The following is a 22,406-nucleotide window of genomic DNA, read 5'->3' as shown; positions in this document are numbered from 1 at the left end:
GCAAAAGAGGTTAAGTGACCTATATGAGGCAAGATGTGAACTTGGATCTTCTTGACTTTTTAAGTTCAAGACCCTCTCCACTGCATGGTCACCTTCCAAAGGGCCCATCTTGAGATGTGTCCTTAGCAAACTTTTCCACATTTAGCCCAGATGAAACTAATATTCATTCCTTATATCAGTATTTGAAGGGATCAGCAAACTTCTTCCCCAGCACAGGCAGTGGCTCTCATACATGGCTAAACCTATTTAATTTTGGCTAATGCAGCTCAATCTGGAAATGATCCTGTTACCTTTCCAACTATCACCAGTGGTTGATCCTTGGCATCCTATGCCTCCCAATAAGTTTCACAAAGCTTTTGATGAATCACAGAAATAGCAACTCATATTCATAGAGGACTTCAAAGTTTGAAGGTGTCTATCTGCTTTTTCACATCTAATTCACAACCCTGAACTAGAATGGTCACACGATTTGGCCACATAAAGCTAGGTCTTCCTCATACCCTAGTCTGATACTCTCCCCCTGTGCTGTGCCTACAGGAGACATGGCACTTGAATGGTGTTAATGACCCTTAGAGTTTGTCATTCATCTGCCTAAAAGAACTGATTTCCACTCTGGGAAATTAAGTCTGTGGTACAGCCTTGACTCAGCATGTGTTTCTCAACTAATGGCAATGTCCAAAGACAAGATATGAGAACTTGGAAAGAATTCAGCTGCAGTCATCATTTCAACAATACAGCTAATTTAGGCTGATTTCTGCAGTGAAAGTCATTATCAAATAAAAGTATAGAAATGGAAAGGGGAGGGCATAGATCCAGTGGTGGGATTCATCCAGTTTGCACTGGTTCAGCAGAACTGATACCTTTTTTTTTTTAATTTGGCAACCTGGTTGTTAATTTATTTGAATCCCACTACTTCATAGATCATATATTGTCAGTATCTGACTGTATAAGAGTTAGAAGTTGGAAGGTTCTTCATTGCTTATGATGGTGTTTTCAAACTTTTTGAGATTGTAGAATTCTTGAGGATTGGATTTTATGCCCCTAATCTGCTTACAGTGGAACAAAAACCAGAGACAACAGTATAAATACCAATTAAAAGTGACCAGCATTTACAGATCATTTCACAGATTCTATTACAGAGTTCTAGATAAAAGAACACTATTGAAAATTCACTGTCCTTTAGGAATATCCCTATTCAAGCCCAGCTTCTTTTCAGATTTATGGAGTATCCAGTAATAAAAGAGTTTTTCTACTTGTATATTTTGTGAAGCATATCCTGCCCACGGATATGCTCTGCCTTTTTGCAGTGACCTCTAATCATATGCTTCCTGTTCCTTTTGTTTCCCAGCAGTCATCTTCTTCCACTGGAGGCTTGTTTGGATCTGGAAGCACTGGAAGAGGAGGGGGTTTCTTCAGTGGCCTTGGAGGAAAACCCAGCCAGGATGCTGCCAATAAAAACCCATTCAGCTCAGCCAGCGGGGGATTTGGATCAGCAACTACCCCAAGTAAGCAAGCCAGATGTTCAGAGAAAAATGAGAATTTTTCCTATTCCTTAGTCTTTCATCAATATCACAGTATTAGTAGAAAGTTAAATAAGAAAAATGAAGAAAAAAAGGAACAAGTATCCATTTAAAATAGATTTTCCTAAATACAGGTGCAACTTTTTCTTTATATGGAACCTGTTTGGCATGGAATGTCCTTTATAATCTTGAAAAATCCTCAAAGAAGTATGAAAAAAATGTGTATATATTTCTTTCCCAATGACCATGTCTTTCTCTTGTTTGTTGGGAATGAAATGATGTGAATATAGACAACCAGAAATTATCTTTAAGAGACAAAACCTGTGTGAGATCTGTTTTAGGAGAAATGCATTTTCATTGGTGTTTTGGCCCTCTTTTGATCTGTCTCTAAAACTCAGCTTTTATAGGGAAATGTCACCCAAAAGTTAGAAGCCTTAATTATTTATGTCAGTTGCATTTTTGTTTAATTTTCCTCTGAGGCTGTATTCACTCCATTTCCTGACTCTCATTTTTAAGATTCTTTGTGGATCTGTCTGTTCATAGTTGAAAATAATACAAAATTTGTTTTTGAAAATCATTAAAGATATCATGCTGCTGATGAGAGGATTAGATCAGGAAACTAGAAGTATGTCATGTTCACAGCCCCAATCTTCTATTCTTTCATTTATTGTGCAACATAAAACTTTAATGAATCAAGAGCTAGTGTTCTGCAAACTCAATAGACATGTGTCTCTAATATTGAGGACCCATTTAATTCAAAACAAAACTCTTCCCTTATTTTTCTCTCTTTTGAATTTGAAGACTCAGTGGCTATAATTATGATGTCACGAACAACAGTAGTAGGAATGAGGGAAAAAACAGGCTATTTAGCAAGAAAAAGGTAGGGATGCTCTTGTCCACAGGATTATTTTTCCAAAATTTTTATGCAGTTTTCAATGTATTTGCATAGGGGTTTGTGTCTACTATTTCAGTAGTTAAACTTGGAAATCTGAGTCTTCACATTAGAATTTTCTGTTTACCAGAATCTGGGGCTTAAATAAGTGCTTTTTTGGGTGATGATTGGTTCTTCCTCCCCTCTATCATTATTCATATAGACAATGTTTTGAAATACAATCATTCTTCCCTGGAATGTAATATACTATTCAAATAATATTATAAGTGTGCTAGCTGGGGATTTGGTTTTAAAATAATAAGAGGTAATCATGATCGTCTACAAAAATACTGATTATTTATGGGTATTTCTTTTAGGAAACAAGGGAGCATCAGAAGCTCCTTTAAAAGTGAATTGGAGGGGGCGGCTAGGTGTTTGTAATGGATAAAGCACCGGCCCTGGAGTCAAGAGTACCTGAGTTCAAATCCAGACTCAGACACTTAATAATTACCTAGCTGTGTGGCCTTGGGCAAGCTACTTAACCCCATTTGCCTTGCAAAAACCTAAAAAAAAAACAAAAACAAACAAAAAAAAGTGAATTGGAGGGGGCAGCTAGGTGTCGCAGTGGAAAAAACACTGACCCTGGAGTCAGGAGTACCAGACTCAGACACTTAATAATTACCTAGCTGTGTGGCCTTGGGCAAGCCACTGAACCCCATTGCCTTACAAAAACCAAAAAAAAAATGAATTAGAGGGGCAGAAAGATGAAACATATATTGTTTGGTTTTGTTTTGTTTTCTTTAAGTATTTAAAGTATGATTAGATAGTACCAAGGACAGCAGCCTCTTGAGCATTGAATATGTAGCCACTCAAGCTAAGAAATTACTGTGGATGGAATGGTGAGCCAAAGATATACAAAGGGGAAAGGGAAAAAATTGAATGAGACTAAAGAAAGAGAATAAAGGAAAAAACTGGTTGTCTTGAGCAAAAAAAATGCTTTTGAGATTGGGGGAAGATAAAACACTTTCTCTACTGTACTGTTTTACAGGTCACCAGTGATGATAAACTTTTTCTGTGTCATCATTGATCATTTTTTATTGTCTCAGAATCTTATTCAAACTCTCTTCCTAGTTCTCTTCTTTTCTGTCTGTTTATTTATATATCTATTCTCTAACTTTTCTTCCCTCCCTACTCTAAGACTAAATTGGATAAGGATTCTACATAGGGCAAGTGGATAGCACTGATGGGGGGGATATCATTCCCTCTTGTTCCTCTGAATGCTAGCCATCTCCCCACTTGATACCCTAGTCTAGGAAACTGTCCACTGTTACCAATTCCAATACCCTTCCCTATACCCAAGCACATGCAAGCATACACACACACACACACACACACACACACACACACACACACGCATGCACGCACAAATGTACATATTTGAGCAGGTGCTTAGCTACCTGAATTATTGTAGTAACCTCTTATTTGGTCTTTTTTTTTTCTTTAGTCCACTTCACATACTTTTTATTGTCAGACTGATCTTACCTAAACACTGATTTAATCAATTTGTCCCACTGCTCAAAAACCTTTGATTGATCCAGTAGCTTTCAAGAAGTTGAGGTGACTTATTCTGACCTTGAAGGCCTGCTACTTTCTGACTTCACTTCCCACTTCTCCTACTTTAACCAGGCTGATTTATTCCATGTCATCATTCCTTGTGAATTTCTGTCTCTTCATTTTTACTCATTTCTTATTCTTTCCCCTTAAATTATAATCTTGAGAAATTACTGGAAATGTAATGCTGAGTAGAAAAATTTAGCAAGAAATACTGTCCATTGTTTGCTGTGATCATTATCCAATGTAAACTTTTCTCTTCACCTAGGATTCCTCCCAGTATGATCCACTGATCTCCAAAGTCATTTAGGATTCAATACAATTTGCCCTTACAGAGCAAAATCTAAATTCTTTAGATTTGTACTAAGAATATTTTTTCCAGTCCTCAACACATTCATTCTGTTCAAGGACATGAAAAGGATGTGAGTGTCAAAGCCAACTTATGAGAGTCTAACAATTAACTTTGAATCTTAGGATATGAATCTGAAAATTAGAAGAGAAGAAAATCTTCCTATCTCAGCTTCTGAAATTTTGCATTGGGTTCATATTTGTTTTCCTTAATGGTATAGAATGACCTAGAATAGTTTTTAGATCTGGAAGAGACCTTCAAAATTATCTAGTCCAGCCTCTCTTTCTCCTTCCCAGGCCCAGGTTGGAATTCAGATTTTGTGACTCCATGTCCAGTGAAGATTTTTTCTACTACACCACATTGCTTTTCTATTTTCTTTGCTTTAGTAACCATCTAAAGTGTGATTGTGCTCATTTAACTTTCTCTCAGGGACATCTTTGTACCCTATTAATGTCTGGGGATCCCCTCTCACTCATTTTCTTGATTCAGATAAGATACTTCTGTTATATCATGCTAGTGTTTTTGCCATAAGCACAATTAAGAATCTAACCTGGGAAATAAAGCCTATTTACTCTAGTCTTTGGCAGATTGATGGAATAGGTGGCAGGTTTTTTTTTTTAAGTGGGTTCAAAAGCCTGTATTTGTTGTCTCAAAAGCTTGGGTTACCAATGAAGAATCTTCTAAGACAATAATATTAGCCTTTGAATTAGAAATTTTCAGGAGCTAACAGCAACATGGGGTGATGATCAACCTTGATGGACTTGTTCATTCCATCCCCGCAACAATGAGGGACAATTTGGGGCTGTCTGCAATGGAGAATACCATCTGTATCCAGAGAAAGAACTGGGGAGTTTGAACAAAGACCAAGGACTATTACCTTAAATTTAGGAGGGGAAAACTGATATCTTATTGTCTGTTCTTGGTATCTCTTATACTTTGTTTCTTCCTTAAGGATATGATTTCTCTCTCATCATATTCAATTTGAATCAATGTAGACCACAGAAACAATGTAAAGACTGGCAAATTGCCTTCTGTGGGGGGTGGGGGGAGGGAAGTAAGAGTAGGGGGAAAATTATAAAATTCAAAATAAAAAAATCTTTAAAAAAGAAAATAAATTTCTAGGAGCCCTAAGGACTGAGTGCCCCTTTAAAGAGAGGATTCAGTGACAGTAAATCAAGAAATGTTAAGGGAGGAAAATATAGTGTGTTTTTTTTTAAAGAATGCCAATTATTTAGTGGTCTATTCCTGACCCTGTATTAAGTTTATATTCTTAATATATCCTTATGCTGAATTGGATTGTTATTGAAAGAAGGAGAGGGGAAAATAATGATGGAAATTATGTGGACCTTCAACATAAGGGGTTTTTAAAGAAATAGTAGTTATAAAAGACTTGTACATTTTCTGTGACTACTAAGCAGTTGAAGGTGCTGATCACGTTCCTGAGGAATTCACTTGATCTTGATTTTTTATGCAGTTAAACCAAAGTTTGTTTGACAGAAGACCCAAGAAGTCTAACCTTGCATCTACACTCCCTGTTTGCTCTGTGGGGCTTACATTGCTAGCACCAGCAGAATCAGGAAATGAGAGCTGTTTGTTCTTGAAATACCCATACTGAGAGAAGTATGCATCTCTTTCTGTCTCCAGTATCAAATAAAATGGCACTGAAACCTCCAGAATGTAACCTCTAGCTTAGCACAGTAAGGGAAAGATCAGACTGCTCAAAGAAACAGCTTTTATACAGATAAAACTCAGAGCTTAACAAGCACGATACTTTATTTTGGTCTAGTAGGAATTGATTTTTCTCTGCTCCAGAGAAAAACTTCCAGTTGCCACATGCCTGCAACATTCAGTGCAGTGTCCTCTGTCAAGGAGGCTTTTGAAGAAAGGGCCCCCATGTAGGGAATCTGAGTTAGACCATACAAGGCCACTAACCCAACAATTGAGAGGTACTATTGTCTAAGCCAGAAACCTGGCTTAGAGTAAAAGTAAGGTCATCACTGAAAGTGCTGATGGCATTGCACTTTGTTCTTTCTGGTTGTGAGAGACATCCAAAGATGTGATTTGTCTGACTGGCTCTTCAAAGAAATTGGCTTTGAGAGAGAAGCACTACTTTTCTTCTCTTCAAATGATCTGCGTTGGAAAAAGAAGACTCTTTAGGAGGCATGTGTGTGCTTTCACTTTAGTGACATGGACAGATCAGTTCAGTCTGTGGTTTATTTATCTGCCAATTATCCATGGAGGGGCTTCTTCTTGATTCTCTGCTGGCTTTCCTAACACATTTCAGAGAAGTATGGAGTTGGGGTTGAAAGAGTGAGACCTTATGATAACCTTATATTACCTTGAGGTGAGACCCCTGCACAGATTATGGACAAAGCCACAATCATGCATCTCTGTGATCAAGAATTAGAGCTAGAAGGGGTTTCAGAGGCTGTCTAAGACAACTCCCTCTTTTTATAGGTGAGAAGACTGAGGCCCAAAAAGGTACTGATATATCCATGGTTCCTCAGCTAGTGTCCCAGGTAGGCTTTAAACCCAGGGCTTCTCCAGTTATCCAGCTGGTATAGCATAATGAGAACAATAACAAAACACAGTTTAAAAAGTGTAGCTCCCAAAATGTTGCAAAAATTGTTCAAAGTCAACTCTGGTAACATTTTTATCTGTCTTAATGACTTTGTTCCTCCATTAATACCAATAATCTAATTAATGAAGATTTCAGATAGATGTGAAAAACATGTTTATATATTGATATGTATGATTATTAGAATACTTAGACTTGTATTTTTAGTAACTTCCTTTATTCCCATTTGCTTGGCAGCAATTATATAGTTGGTAGTGGATAAGTAACCTAGGAGAAAAACTTAAAAAGGTCAAGGACTTAATTGGACCTCTTAGTAAGAGGAAATCAAGCTGGAAGTCTCACATACTTTTTTGATATTGTCCAGCACTTCCCTGGTTCCTGTTGAGATCAGAAATAGCAAGATAATGGTTTTCCTTATGCTTCCACTTCCATTTCATATCAGGACCTCACCCTCTTTTGTCTACACTGTTAGAGTAGCCATCTAATTGGTCTTTCTGCTTCCAGACTTCACTTCTCCAGTCTGTCCACATACAGCTTTCACAATAACTATCCATAACACAGGTCTGACTGGATTTTTCCCTTGTAAGCAAGTAGTTTTTCATCATCTTTCTTCTAGATTAAAATGTGAACTCCTTAAATCTGCTAATAAATTAAGTCCAGCCTACTTTTCTAGACTCACATATACAATTAGCCATTCCCTGAACCCTGTCTTCCATCTCTCTTTCCTCTGTCATTTACACATACTGTCTTGCTTTCCTGGAATGCCCTGTCTCCTCACCTCCATCTATTGAGTCCTTAAGAGTTTTTTTAAGGCTCAGCTTTAGGAGATACCACCTCCTACATGAAATTTTCTGTAATCCCCCAGTTATTTGTGCTCTGTCTTGTATTTATGGATTTAGCAGTTTTAGGTATCATTTTGTCCAATGGAATATAAGCTTCTTGACAGGACCTTGTTTTATCTAGCACTGTCCTTTGTACCTAGTCAGAGTTGAGTAAGTTTTTGTTTAAGAATTCTTCAAACCAAGCAGCATCAAATAGATTAGATAGAAAAGAAATAAGATGAACTCATAAGATCATTTTACTTGGTTCTGATTTAATTTAACCTTGCTTTCTTAATTTAAGTGGCCTTCATTTGAAAGATCCCCAGTCTTTCAGAGAATTTCCCCTTCCCCCAGTAACTATTATATCTCAAATAAAACAACACATTAAATTCAAAGAAATACCTGTAAAAACATCTAATATTTGTATTTACATATGAAAATCTTTCATGTACCTTGTGCTTAAGTCTCTCTCTTTTTTTTTTTTTTTGCAAGGCAATAGGGTTAAGTGGCTTGCCCAAGGCCACACAGCTAGGTAATTATTAAATGTCTAAGGCCGGATTTGAACTCAGGTAATCATGACTCCAGAGCCAGTGCTCTATCCACTGTGCATCCTAGCTGCCCCCTTAAGTTGTGCTTAAGTTTCTATTTTGTTAACACCATTGTTGTGGGGCAAGATTCCTTCAGAAACATAAACGGTGACCTATTTAAAAGGGATCCACTTAGTGGAATGCCATAGGACCTCTTTTAAATGGACCACACTGTGCTTGTGTATTTGATTGTAAAATCATGCCAAGAAAATTCTGACTTCTTTTGCCAGAGTTTATTAACCCATAATCTTGGTCCAAGAAAGAAGGCTACTGAGGAAATTGTTGTTGTTTTTTTTTTAATGAAAGGACAAATCCATCCCCTGGCTTGGATTCTAGCCTTTTTTTTAAATCACATCTCCCACATATTCCAAAGAGATTTCCTCCTTCCCTTTCTTAGTGACCTAGATCTTGAGAAGTAAATAAGCAAGTTTTCCCTATAATCTTCACAAGTGCTGTTTATTTCTCCAGATACTTCTAATCTTTTCGGAAACAGTGGGGCCAAGACCTTTGGTGGATTCTCTAGCTCATCATTTGGAGATCAGAAGCCAGCAGGCACATTCAGCTCTGGAGGAGGTAGTGTGGCGGCACAAGGTTTTGGATTCTCCAGTCCAACCAAAGCAGGTATTAATTATATATATATGTTTGTGTGTGTGTGTGTGTGTATATATATATATATATATATATATATATAGAGAGAGAGAGAGAGAGAGAGAGAGAGAGAGAGAGAGAGACTGTCTCTTGTATGCCTGTAGGATGCAGAGGGAGACGTAGGGGCAAATCTGAGGGATTCCTGAAAGGGGGGTGGTAGGGAGCCAGATTCCACCTTCTATTGCATAGAAAATTAAATACGGGATTCAGAAGAAAACATCTCTTGTTTAAAAAAAAAGTTACTAGTATTTTGCTTAAAAAAAACTTATGGATGGAAGATAAAGACACTTTACAAGATTGTTTCTCTGGGCTACTCTGAGATGAAGTCAGTCTGAAGAGGGTAATCATGCTATCCCCAGTGAGACTTTTCACCTTGATTCTTTGGGCACAGGCTCAAAGGAATGTGTTGGGGTTTGTTTGGGTTTTTTTTTCTGAATGTTCCTAGTTATGGAATAGGCCACTCTAAACTTTTAAAGAGATCTTCTCTTTTTAAAACTTGAATTGAACCAATTTTCCAGTGCACCCCACCCTATAGTCCAGACTTGTTCAGGTCTGTGCTCTTGCTGTCAGATTTTAATTCTACTGCAATTTTAAATGAATGGACTACTTGTAATTTCTCTGCTTCATTCTGTCTATACCCTCACTGAATACTTTAAAAGAGCCAAGAATTTTTATTCTTAGTACTAGCAAGACTGAACTTAACAAAAAAAATTCCACTTTTAACTTGTCAGATATTTTTAAAGGAAAGCTACTTAACACTATCATATCCATAGGTTAGTTTTTATTCTTAACTGGATGGGCATGGATTCTCATCTTCAGATCAAGTCAGACTTTACACATGATTTGACAGTCTCATTTAAATTTTTTGATCTTAAAATACATTATTTCCATTTTTAGAAGTTTTCCCATTTGCTCAATTGCTTCAGAATGAAGCCACCTAGATTAGGCATTCAGATGATGATGTCTTGTAAATGAATGAGGAGAGGGGAATGAAATAGAGAATGAAAGAAGACCCCCTTCATTGTTTCATGTGGTACCCTAGTAACCTCAGAACTCTGCTCCCCAAAGATTGTTTTGCTATCCCTAGGATTCATTTATCAACTTCTGTTCCTTAAATACTTGGCACACCAGTCTGCTTTCTGTTTAGGAGTAATTTTAAGTGATTGAGATATGAGATATGAGAACACAACAGTGGAAAGTACTGCTTAGGTTCCTTCTCCCTCTCACTAGAGGAAGCAAAGATCACTCTCCAGGGACTAGATGTGGTATCACCAACTTCAGCCAGTGTTTCACTAGACTCTGTTTCCACCAGTGATATAGCTAGCAGGCTCTGCACACATCCTAATTGTGCTCCTTTTCCTTATCTAATGGGTTAGTAAGACATTTGGTCTCTTATCCCTTCTGTTCTGAGATTCAATAGTGTATTGGATGTAGTAGATGTTGGAAATCCTTGCTCCATCTCTGGAAATGACATAATAATGTGAGAAACCTGCTTTGCTAAGTAACAGGCATGAGTTGTGAATCCAGAACAACAGCAAAGGTCCCTTTCTGAGTTTGGTTTTTGTTTTTTTAATATGAACATGGCAATTGGTTTCATATTGGCATTGCATTTATTTTTATCTGCTACCTCTCTTCTGCCTAATTTCCTTTCCATACCATCATGTCTGCTCACTGTGTCCAAAAACTCTTGTGTACAAAGCACTAGATAAAGCCCCATGTGTCTAAAAAGAAAGTGTAATTAAATCCGTGATCAATCTTAAATAATTTATCTCAAAGGGTTTTTTAGCACTTTTCTCTTCACATACACTGTTATATTTGCAACCAAACTGTATCCATTATCGGAGTAGAGACTGGAATTTCACCCAGGGTATTAAAATGCAGGATGTAAATCTAAACGAAAGCTTTGGCAAAAAGTATCTTCAAAGTCCCTCTTTGACAACAAATTTTAAACAAACAGATAATTTAATCATAAAGTAACTGTTTACTATCAAAACATAACTGATGGTCATTGGTGCCCATTATATGGTTTTTCCTGATAGCATAGTGATTTCTGTAAAAATAGTTTGGTTTTAATTTTTGAATATTATCTCTACATTCTAGAGTTTAGTTTAGAGTAGATTCAGTATCCCTTCTCCCTTGAGACATTTAGCTCTTTGTCTATATGCTATTAACATCATTTGACTTAACAAGTAAGACAGCAAGCATTTATAAAGTGCCTACTATGTGCCAGATAAGTGCTGAAGATACACAGGCAAAAAAATTTCTGCTTTCAAAGGACTCATAGTCTGAAGAGTCCAATATGCAAATAATTATGTACAGTAAAATATATACAGGATAAATTGGAAATAATCAACAAAAGGGGAAAGCATTAGCATGAAGGAGGATTAAGCAAGTCTTCTTCTAGAAAGGTACTTTTTTGCAATGATTTAAGTTCCACATTTTTCTCCCTTTCCTCTACTTTCCCCCTGCCAGAAAGCAATCTAACATAGGCTATATATGTATAACCATGCTAAACATAAATCCATTTTAATCATAGATTAATGTGAAAGAAGAATCAAATTGAAACAGGGAAACAAAAAAACATTAGAAAAAAATAACATATAAGGCAACTTTTGAAAATTGAAGATAATTCACTTGTACAAAAATATTCATAGCAACCCTGTTTGTGGTGGCAAAGAATTGGAAATTAAGTAAATGTCCTTCAATTGGGGAATGGCTTAGCAAACTGTGGTATATGTATGTCATGGAACACTATTATTCTATTAGAAACCAGGAAGGACGGGAATTCAGGGAAACCTGGAGGGATTTGCATGAACTGATGCTGAGTGAGATGAGCAGAACCAGAAAAACACTGTACACCCTAACAGCAGTATGGGGTTGATGATCAACTCTGATGGACTTGCTCATTCCATCAGTGCAACAATCAGGGACAATTTGGGGCTGTCTGCAGTGGAGAATACCATCTGTATCCAGAGAAACAACTGTGGAGTTTTAACAAAGACCAAGGACTATTACCTTTAAATTTGGGGGGGGTGGGGCTGATATCTTATTGTCTGATCTTGCTATCTCTTATACTTTATTTCTTCCTCAAGGATATGATTTCTCTCTCATCACATTCAATTTGGATCAATGTATATACTATAGAAACAATGTAAAGACTGACAGATTGCTTTCTGTTGGGGGTGGGGGAGGGAAGTAAGATTAGGGGGGAAATTGTAAAACTCAAAATAAATAAAATCTTTAATAAAAAAAATTGAAGATAGTAAGCTTTGATCTGCACTTAAACAACATAGTGCCTACTCTAAATAGGGATATTTTTAATCACAAGTCTTAGAGAATTGTCTTTGATTATTGTATGCTGAAATGAACAAGTTCCTCCTAGTTGATCTTCACCCAATGTTACTGTTGGTGAGTTCTGTTTCTGCTCACTTCACTCAGCAGCAGTTCATGCAAGTCTTTCCTGGCTGTTCTGAAGTCCTGTCCCCCATGATTTCTTATTAGAATAATAGTGTTCCATCAAATCCTTTACCACAATTTGTTTAGCCATTCCCCAATTGATGGAAACCCCCTCAATTTCCAATTCTTTGCCACTATGAAGAGTTGTTATAAATATTTTTTTATATGTGGGGGGGTTTTAATGCTTTTTTTTGTGATTTCTTTGGGATACAGACATAGTAGTAGTATTGCAGATCAAAGGGTATGCATAGTTTTATTACTCTTCAAGTGTAATTCCAATTTGCTCTCCAATAGAGTTGGATCAGTCCATAACTCTACCACTAAGACATTAATGTCCCAATTTTCCCACATCCCCTTCAACATTGATCGTTTTCCTTTTTAGTCATATTGGCCAATCTGATAGGTGGTACCTCAGAGTTGTTGTAATTTTCATTAGAAAGGTATATTTTAACTGGGAATTGAAACCAGGGAAGCAAAAGGATGAGGAGGGAGAGTATTCCAAGCTTGAGGGACAGCCAGTGAAAATGCATATAATCACAAGCTGGACTGTCTTATGTGAGGAATATCAAGAAACAAACCTTCCCCTCACTGGACCTTAGTGTCCTATAGTGGGGGAGGTTAGACTAGTTAATCTCTGAAATCCTTTTCCATCTCAAAAATAGTACAATTCTTCTGAAAGAGGAGCACTTAATTGGCTCAGGAAGTAGATTACTAAGCTTGAATTCAGGAAGATCTGAATGTGTGACCCTGAACAAGTCATTTCACTTTTGTTTCCCTCGGTTTTCTCCTCTATAAAATGAGGAAACAATAGTACCGATCTTCTTGTTGTAAGACTCAAAAGAGATAATTATAAAGTAGTTAGGTTAATATCTGGCACATAGTAAGCATTATATAAATGTTAACTATTATTATTATCGTTGTTGTTGTTGTTGTTGTTATTGTTATTTTGTACCTCCTCAACTTCTTTCCACTAAAAAGAATTGAGCAACAGCCTTCAATGCCACTTCAGTGGCTTCTTACCCTAGTTTACAACCATTGATTTAGCCACACTGATCTCTTGGATGTTTGAAGAGTCAGCCTACCCTGCCCTCTCTCTGTCAGTGGAAGTGACTGTTTATAACCATAGATAGATAAATGATAGCTAGCTAGTTAGATTCTTTGTTCATCTCTTAAACCTTTTCTGGGTGAGGTATACAAACTATATTGTCTCTCTAGTCAGTTGCAGAATGGAGATGAGATGAGAGGGAAGATGAAGAGCAGAGAAAGGCCTGATGACTTAGAATCATTTTAGCAATTATTCATTTTTGCCCTGGGTTTACAATGAGGAGTAGATTTTTTAAACTGCAGGACAATTCCCTGGACACAATCAGAAAAGTATTTAGGGCCTTTCCCCACCCCCATCCCTCCACCACTACCTTCTTTATGCAGTAAGAGAGAGACACTGATGAGAGATGTGAGAGCCATTATGCTTTAAATAAATAAAAAGCATCTGGCTGTTCTCCAGTGCTATGCATCTCCTTTCATTTCCAGTGTAACCTAGTTTGAGGATTCTCCCTGATAGGCAATTTTAAGCCTCTAATTTTATAACTTGGATTTTGACAAGAGTCTATATGGCTTACCTATATGCTAGTAGGTAATGAAATCTATATCCCATTGGAAGCTTGTAGATGTTGAAGCTGCTATGAATGAATGTTTTTTCAGTAGGCGGTTTTAGCAGCTCTAAGAATAAACCAGGAAGAGATCTGAAATGTACCAAGTGTGCTTTCAGCTGATGAATCTGGTTTCACGAGATTGTTCATTATGAAACCTTTCTTGCCTTTGAGGGAATGTAGAAATCTGTCAGGCTGACCTGGTAGACTTACAGGCTTATCCTTTTGATTTACATGAAATGAAGATATTAGCAGATTCCAAACCTCAGTTGAAATGCTTTCTATATTTGAGGGGATGCAAGACTCTACTCTGTCTCAGGGTTTTGTAAGGTATTTGAAATTTTAACATCTTTTTCTTCTTTTTCTTTCCTCTTTTGGTTTCCTTTCATTTTTCATATTAATGTTCCTACCTATCCTTTCCATGTCCTCTCCTGCTTACCCAACCAACTCCTTTCTCTTGTTTTTGTTTTTGTTTGCCTCTGTTTTGCTCAGGTGGCTTTGGTGCTGCTCCAGTGTTTGGCAGCCCTCCTACTTTTGGGGGATCCCCTGGGTTTGGAGGGGTGCCAGCATTCGGTTCAGCCCCAGCCTTTACAAGCCCTCTGGGCTCGACGGGAGGCAAAGTGTTCGGAGAGGGGACCGCAGCTGCCAGCGCTGGAGGTTTTGGGTAAGCAAACCCTTGGAAATAGGAGATAGGGAAACCAAAAAGATTGCACCAGAGGAAAAGCCTATGGTTTATCACCATTTCAAAACAAAACAAAATCACCAGAAAACTCCTGAATTTCCCAAATTCTTAGTATTGAGGTGAAGGCCTTTCCCTCTCAAGACTCCCAACAGGAACAGACTTTGTTTTGATTTCTTTCGTTGGGTTTTTTAAACTAGACCGTTTTGAATATGAGGTTGGACATCAATTGTGTCTGCACTCTGTAACAGAGAGTGGGACCTATTGCCCATATATAGTTGGTGAAAACAGGAAAAAATAATCCTCAGTTGGACATTAACAGTCTTGAACAATCCATGTTCAAGGACTTCTATTATGAAGCCCTGAACAAATGATTTTCATCCAGTCCATGTCTTTTGGAATTCCTTTGAGCAAAGAGCACTTTGTTGTCTCCTGTCCTATCACAGACCTCTATAGTAGGTGTTCTGCTCCATGAATCCCACTCCAGCTCCTATACTGAGTAGGCTTATGATTGCTCAGCTTTCGGAGAGCCATACTTGCTTCATGCACAAGGCCAATGTCATGGTGGGGAGTGGTTTTAGAAGCCCAACAAGTTCATCTTGGCTACAAATCCCAATGGAAAACTGGCTTTTTCACTCCTCAATAACACCCAAGGAAATCTACCTTGTAAATGTTACATTTCCTCATTCTGAGTGAATGTTAATTCCTAGAAGTAAACATTTTGTATTCTTGTACCTCAGAATTGGGCTTAAGAAGAGACCCTGTAGGCATAAATCTCAAGATTTAGGGAAAGGAGAAAAGGCAAGAAAGGTATAGTCTTCCAAGGCAGCTTACTTTTATACAAATTTTAAAAATATGTGGCAACCATATCTCCTTCATTACTCACTTAACAGGTGTACCTTTGGCCTCACTAAGATCCTAATGTGAAGTTTTGAAACTTGAGATGATAAAGATTATCTGGGCTAAAAAAGATGAAATTCAAATAGAAGATAGTTATGCTTGTGAAACTGGTTTAGTTTTCCTCTCACATGCTTGAGAGAGTGAGCAAGCTGCTGATTAAAAGGCAGACAGTGGTTTTAACAAAACTTGTTTTTCTCCTCTTAGAATGATTGTATATTGAAATACCTTTATGGTTAAGGCAGTTTAACCACAAGTTTCTGCATCACTAAATTTACCCATTTCCTTTCATGACTAGTATAGAAGTGATTCATTTGACAAGCCAAATGTCTCGTCTATTTGTCTTGGAGATCCCTTTTCCCCTCTCCAGAAATCCCTTCAGAATTAATACTTTACTTTTCTAGAGATTAGATCAGAGCAGGGTTAGTTCTGGACAGAGCAGTGAAGAAAGTCTATTTAGTTCCCTTATTGTCCATCTTCAAACGTGTCAAGGTTTAGGTTTTGACTGTATGTAAGCGGAAGTGAGATTTTTTGTATTTATATTGCTTCTTAGCCATAACACTAAGATTAGTGTGCAATTTGACATGAATGCTAATCACCCTGAAATATAATCATAAGTGTCAAGACAGAAAAAAGCTTGCAAGGGAAAGGAAGGAAAATCTGACAGACTAGTGTTTTTCAGAAAATCTTCATAAGCATTACTCCTTCCTAATGATTTTTTCATCCACCATAAATAAGATTGGGAGGCCAGAATCAGGTCTTGTAATTAATTTTATCTTTCATGATGATAAGAGTAAGGAATTCACCTTGGTACAGTTCTTTTCTTATAACTCCTCATGCAGTTAGTTGGTCAGAGCATTTTGCTAATGAAGCCAGGATTATGGATTAAAAGCCCAAGTAAAGTAGTTAGCATCACTACCACAGATTGCAGGATGAATGAACTTGTACAGATGTATCCCTACTCCTGGCAAGAGGAATCTTATTAAGTGTCTGAGACCGGATTTGAACTCAGGTACTCCTGACTCCAGGGCTGGTGCTCTATCCACTATGCCACCTAGCCACCCCAAGAGGAATCTGAAGTACAGTACCTGCCCTACTAGTGATGGATCAAAAGCATCATCTCATATGGAAAGACACCAAACCATCCCAAGCTAAATTATAATTGTAACATAGGAAAAGTTCTAATGCAGAAAGAAATGAAACTGAGTAAGAGGCAAAGTTTTTAACTCAAAAAAAATGAAAATTGGGAAGAAAGGGCACACACTTTGAAGATAACTGCCTAATATTTAAGTAACCAGTGATTTCATTGTTTAGAATGAAACCAAAACTGTGGGTGAGCTTTGCTTAAATTTTGATTCTCCCTAAAGTCCAGAAAAAATGATTAGTGCTATACTAAAGGCTTCCTTTCTCAGGAGGCTGTTGGTTAACATTTAGCTAGTTTAATGAAAGCAGCATTGCAATCCACCATGTACTGGTGGGGAGAAAACTCCCAAAGGGCCAAGGACACAGATGCTGAACTAATGCTGGATGTGTTTTGTCTTTGGAACCCAGGTTTGGCAGTAGCAGCAATACTACATCCTTTGGCACCCTGGCCAGTCAGAATGCACCCACCTTTGGGTCATTGTCCCAACAGACTCCTGGGTTTGGAACACAAAGCAGTGGATTCTCTGGTTTTGGATCAAGTGGAGGAGGTAGGAAACCAATTCACTTTACCACACAAGCAGCACAATACTTGTATTTTCCCTAGGTACTGAAACACTCAAATAAATGCTTCTTGCCCAGGGGAAGTGAGTGATTAGAACCCAAATCCTTGCCCATGGTTCTTCATAGTAAAATTTAAAAATATTAGAATGACAAATGAAGGGTTATCTTTTTTACCACCATCACCTCCCCCCCCGCACATACACAAACTTTAAATTAGAAGAATTGAATGATACCATTAAGATCACATAAGAGATCATTTGCCTTTCCTCAAAATTTAATGCAGAATCCAAAAATTTAGAGTAAAATCAAAGAGAACCCAAGTCAGGTCTAATAAATAGTTTGTGTTTGGCTTAGCACTCTACTTTCTTCAAAACACTTTCTATTGTGTTGAACCATTTTTGCTTCACTATGTGATAGATTGGATGGATGAAATGATCCTTGTTTTATAGAGGAAAGCATAAAGGTCAGGCTCATTAAGCAGTGTACCCCCATAGTCATTCAAATTTAGTGGTACAGTCAGGATTAGTACTCAAGTCTTATTCCAAAACCAATGCTTTCTCCATCTGATGTACATATCACAGATGGATTCAAGTGAGCATGTTAATGAAATGGATGAGAAGGCCACATTTCCCACTGGGATGTCCTCTTGTCTATTCTAGCACAGCTGGAATAGAGAACTTGGGCTCAAGATGCTCTGGTTGAAAACATGAGACTATAGGAGGGCTCTATTATCGCTTGAAAAAGTAAAGCATTGGATTTTTTCTTGATGGATCTTGTCATCTTTGGATTAACTACGAAAACCTCTGAATATAATACACTGGAAAAACTATAACATTTGGAGCAAGTGATCTGCATTCAGATCCTGACTTTGCTACTAACTCCTTCCTGAATAATATTGGACAAGTGATTGAATCTCATTGAACCTCTATTTTTCTCATCTGTCAGATGACTTCAAAGAATCCCTCCTAGCTCCAGATTTGCCCTTAGGGTCCTTCTCTGCCAAATGCAGATCAGTTTTTGAAAAGTTTCTCAATGTTAATTCTATACCTTATTGACAGCTTTAAAAAAATTGTTTTTCACAGAAAAAATAGAAAAGGAAAAATTATTGACTTCGGCCTGATTGAAAAAAAACAAATAACTTGATTCTTAAAACTTTTATTTCAGGGTTTGGCTTTGGATCATCCAACACGTAAGTACATATCTCTGGCCTGTGTGTGATTTTAATTATAATTTAAGAAAATAGAATGAATCAGGAAAAGTATGTTGAAATAGTAACTCTTGTTTTATTTGAAATAAATATATCTATATATATATATATATTTTATTTTTGCCAGGCAATGGAGTTAAGTGACTTGCCCAAGGTCAGATTGGAACTCGGGTCCTCCTGATTCCAGGGCTGGTGCTCTATCCACAGCACCACCTAGCTGCCCCCTTGAATTATATTTTAACTTTAAAGCAGAAACTAAGACTCTGGACATTGATTTATTCTTTTTTCTTCTTTAGTTTTTTTTGGGGGGGGGTGGCTTTTCCTGGAGACCTCAAGTTTTAGTAGCAGTATTTGGATTTTATACCTATTGTTGTTGGTCATGCTTTATATTAATAAGTTGAATTAGATGCTTGTCTGAAGGGAAGGAAAACCAGTCATTCTCTTAGAGCAGGGCTGTCCTGAGGTACTGCAGAGCTCTCCTTAAAATGGCAAATAAAAATATATTGTCTACTGTTTCAATAAAAACTTTTAAAAGTAAGGTTGGACAGCCCTGTCTTAGAGCATAGAATTTGAAGGCAAGGACTTCAGAGGTCAGTTTCTCTTTTTATGAATATTCTTAAATGATATTTGACCATTGGCAGCAGGGTGATAGATAACCAGTAGTGCTGCATGCACTTCCCAAACTTTGTGATCTTCATGGAAGATCTCTATAGTGCTCCTATACAGAATTGCAGGAACATTTCCAAATGTGAAGTCCTGCAGCAGAAACACAAGTCAGTGCTTTATAAATCTTCAGTAGACTTTGTGAGAGTCACTTCTCTGCTCTGTGTCATCTATATAGGTCGACCCCAGGGTTTGGTGGATGGAGAAGCTGAAGGGATCCTATCATTTCTTTCTGTTCCTGAGATTGACTGCATGCTCACCTCCTCCTCAGACACAAATCTTCTATCCGTCTTGTAAAGGGCACATGCTCTCTTTTTTTAAACTGAAGATGCTGAATGCTTATTTTTTATTTTTTTCCCCTCTCTATTAAAGTATTTGGCCTCTTTCTGCACAGATTGCGTGAGGGTTATTTTCAGTCTACAGTCAGGAAAAAAGGTTTCTGTTGTCCTGTGGCCCTAGAAATTCATCTTGCCTTAGGTCACCTGAAAGATGACCAGTGCATGGCTTTCTCAGTAGCAGTGAAAGTAAGAGAAATAGGATAGTGACATATAAATTATTAGACAGGAGCTGTTATTTGACTTTTGTTTTTAATTAAACTTAATTTTTTTTAGAACATGTCTTGGTTTCTCCTCTGTTCTCTCCCAAGTCGTGTTCTTTCATGTTAAAAGAAGGAGAAACTCATTCTCAATTAAAAATAAACATCAGGACAGATGCAGTTGTACTTTTAAATATTGTTAGGGAGCAAACTTGGTTCATCTGCCCCTCAATGAAACATCATATTAATATGCCTAGTAGAACTCTCTTTCTTGGTCTATATATCCAAAATCCTTAGAAAGAGTTCCAGAAAGTATTTTGACCACCTTCAGACCCCATATCTCCTTTTTCCTCCTATCCTAGCCTCTTTAGATTTTTTTTCTCCCATTTGGCTATTGATATCCCCTAATAAACATGCAGTATGTGGGTCCTATTTTCTGATGACCAGTCATTTCCCAGTGATTTGATTTGTGTCAAATTAGATATTGGGGCAACATGGAGAATTAAAACTTGCTTCATTAAAAAACTTCAAGTGTTTCTTTTTGAAGAAAGTCTGTGGCCCATTTGTATTATACTGTTGACCTGGGCAGGATTTAGATTTCAGTGTGTTCTATTCCTATCTCTTCCTCAAATGAGAAGAACCAGTTAGTTAAAAGATCAGTCTTTATCTCCATGATTCAGTGACCTTGATAGCTCCTCCTAACAATCTTCGAGGACCACTCATTGTGTGCCAGATGAGTGTCCTTGGATAGATAAACTGGAGTTGATAATACTGGGCGACCACTCATCTATAGAACTGGAGAGCTGGAATTGACAAAGGTAGGAAGAGTAGCCATTTGTTAGCGCTCCCCAACAGCCCTCAAAGGAAGCCCAGGGCAAACATGACTGACCTCCAAGTTTCTTTTTAGATTTTAAGAGTCATTCTATAAACAGGGACCTGTTGTATCTGATGGTGTCTTGGATCATCATTTTATTTTTATGAAGGGATTTGTTTCCCACACTAGAATATCTTTCAGGCCTGGATATTTTCAGATTTCCAGGTCCTTATACATGTACTATTTTACCAGACTCCTCTAGGGTAGTTTGTGGGGGAGGGTGAGTAAGAGTGGCAAGAAATGCCAAAGGGGGAAGAGGTGATTTCCTGTGGGCACTCAGTCTGAGAAGGTTGTGCCATTAGCCTGGAGGAAATGAATTCCTTTAGGGTTTTACATGTTGCCGGAAAACTGTTTTAAAGTGTGTAAATAAAAATTTTGTATGTTATTAAATTGTCATCTTGCAGCCATTGCTATCATCTTGATTCTTTTGACTTAGCAGAGAAGATAGAATGTCATGAAATTTCAGACAAGAACAGTTGACTTCATAAAGAGAGTAGGAGTTTTATGCATCCTAGCCTAGCATCCTTGAGTTTCAGGATGCTTCCGCTTCGATCCCTGCACCAGTTGTCACCAAAACTGTACCCAAATTGGAAATAGGACCATGCTTGTGGTTGATTATCTGTCATCCTTAATAGCCTGTGGTTTAGGAAGCCATCTTCTTTTTAGGAATTTAGCATTTAAAGCCTGCTACCTACTTTGCCTTATTCTGTTTTGAAAAATTATCTTATTTCTTTATATACTCATCAACTTCCCAACTCCAGAGCAGATTATTTATATTGGCTAGGGGGACAATTATGTCACCTTCAGGTATGGACATGTCCCAACCTTACAAAGTAAGAACCTATACCTTTTAACCTATATAGTGGAAAGGTCTTTCTTTGTGGCGCACCCTGGACTTCTCCATGACATGTGAACTATAAGCTAGAATCAAAGGAACCTGATTTCAATGGAAGCAATAAAAAACACGGAAAAGTAAAAGAACCAAGGGTCTCTCTGCTTGTCATTCTTTCTACCGACGTCCAGGCGGAGCCAGGCTACTTACCCATTTGTTTCCCCCTCATAAGGATCTTCTTTATAAATAGAAGCTGCTTTGGCCTAAACCCCTGACCTCACATTCTTTATGTTAATCCTCCACCTCGGTGGCATGTGACACCTCCTCGCAAGGCCCTATCATCTGAGCTTTCACAGATAATTCCTGATCCACTTGCTGCCAAGCAAGGCAGTGCCAAAAGAATGTACCACTGGTATGTTTCTTTTTTGGGGATTGATAAGGATGAAGAGAAGGGGGGGTGGGAGGGGAATGAAGTGTCATGCCTCCTAAACTATAATCGAGTTCACCTCCTAAAACAGTTCTCAAGAGGCCTGGGAATGTAGTTCATGAAAGAAAAAGCCAGGAATCAGGAAAACCTGAGTTCAAATCTAGTCTTAAGATACTTACTGTGTAACCATGACAGGTTGTTGGGGAGGGTTTGGCAAGGCAGTGGGGTTGAGTGACTTGTTCAAGGTCACACAACTAAGAAAGTATTAAAGGTCTGTCAAATTTGAACTCGGGCCCTCCTGATGCCAGTGCTCCATCCACTTTGCCACCTAGCTGCCCCTGTAACCATGACAAGTCAATGAACCTCTGTTTGCCTCAGTTACAGTTTCATGGGGATAATAGCCATCTCAAAAGGGTGGTTGTGAGGAAAAATGAGATAATTTATAAAGTACTTAGCACAGTTCCTGGCCCTGTGCTATCATGAGCACTATCAAATGTT

At 37.8% G+C, this 22,406-nt stretch overlaps 1 protein-coding gene across 2 annotated transcripts in view; it reads left to right on the top strand.

Annotated features, from left to right (window-relative positions):
• The window catches only part of NUP214 (nucleoporin 214), a 110,011-nt gene extending 90,380 nt beyond the window's left edge, over nucleotides 1-19,631 (top strand). Inside the window, exons 31-36 of one of the 2 annotated variants that reach the window (XM_074210899.1) lie at nucleotides 1,352-1,505; nucleotides 8,806-8,958; nucleotides 14,583-14,754; nucleotides 17,218-17,357; nucleotides 18,535-18,559; nucleotides 19,419-19,631. In XM_074210899.1, coding sequence (XP_074067000.1) covers nucleotides 1,352-1,505; nucleotides 8,806-8,958; nucleotides 14,583-14,754; nucleotides 17,218-17,357; nucleotides 18,535-18,559; nucleotides 19,419-19,452 — 678 coding nt within the window. In that variant the 3' untranslated portion in view covers nucleotides 19,453-19,631. Of the gene's footprint in view, nucleotides 1-1,348; nucleotides 1,506-8,805; nucleotides 8,959-14,582; nucleotides 14,755-17,217; nucleotides 17,358-18,534; nucleotides 18,560-19,418 lie in introns of both variants that reach the window. The other variant, XM_074210898.1, reaches the window with a different exon arrangement.
• The last annotated feature ends 2,775 nt before the right edge of the window (nucleotides 19,632-22,406 follow it).

This window comes from Macrotis lagotis, chromosome 1, assembly GCF_037893015.1.
Source record: "Macrotis lagotis isolate mMagLag1 chromosome 1, bilby.v1.9.chrom.fasta, whole genome shotgun sequence".
Taxonomy (NCBI): domain Eukaryota; kingdom Metazoa; phylum Chordata; class Mammalia; order Peramelemorphia; family Peramelidae; genus Macrotis; species Macrotis lagotis.
The sequence above is the reverse complement of the archived record's forward strand: the minus strand, read 5'-3'. Positions and strand labels throughout refer to the sequence as shown.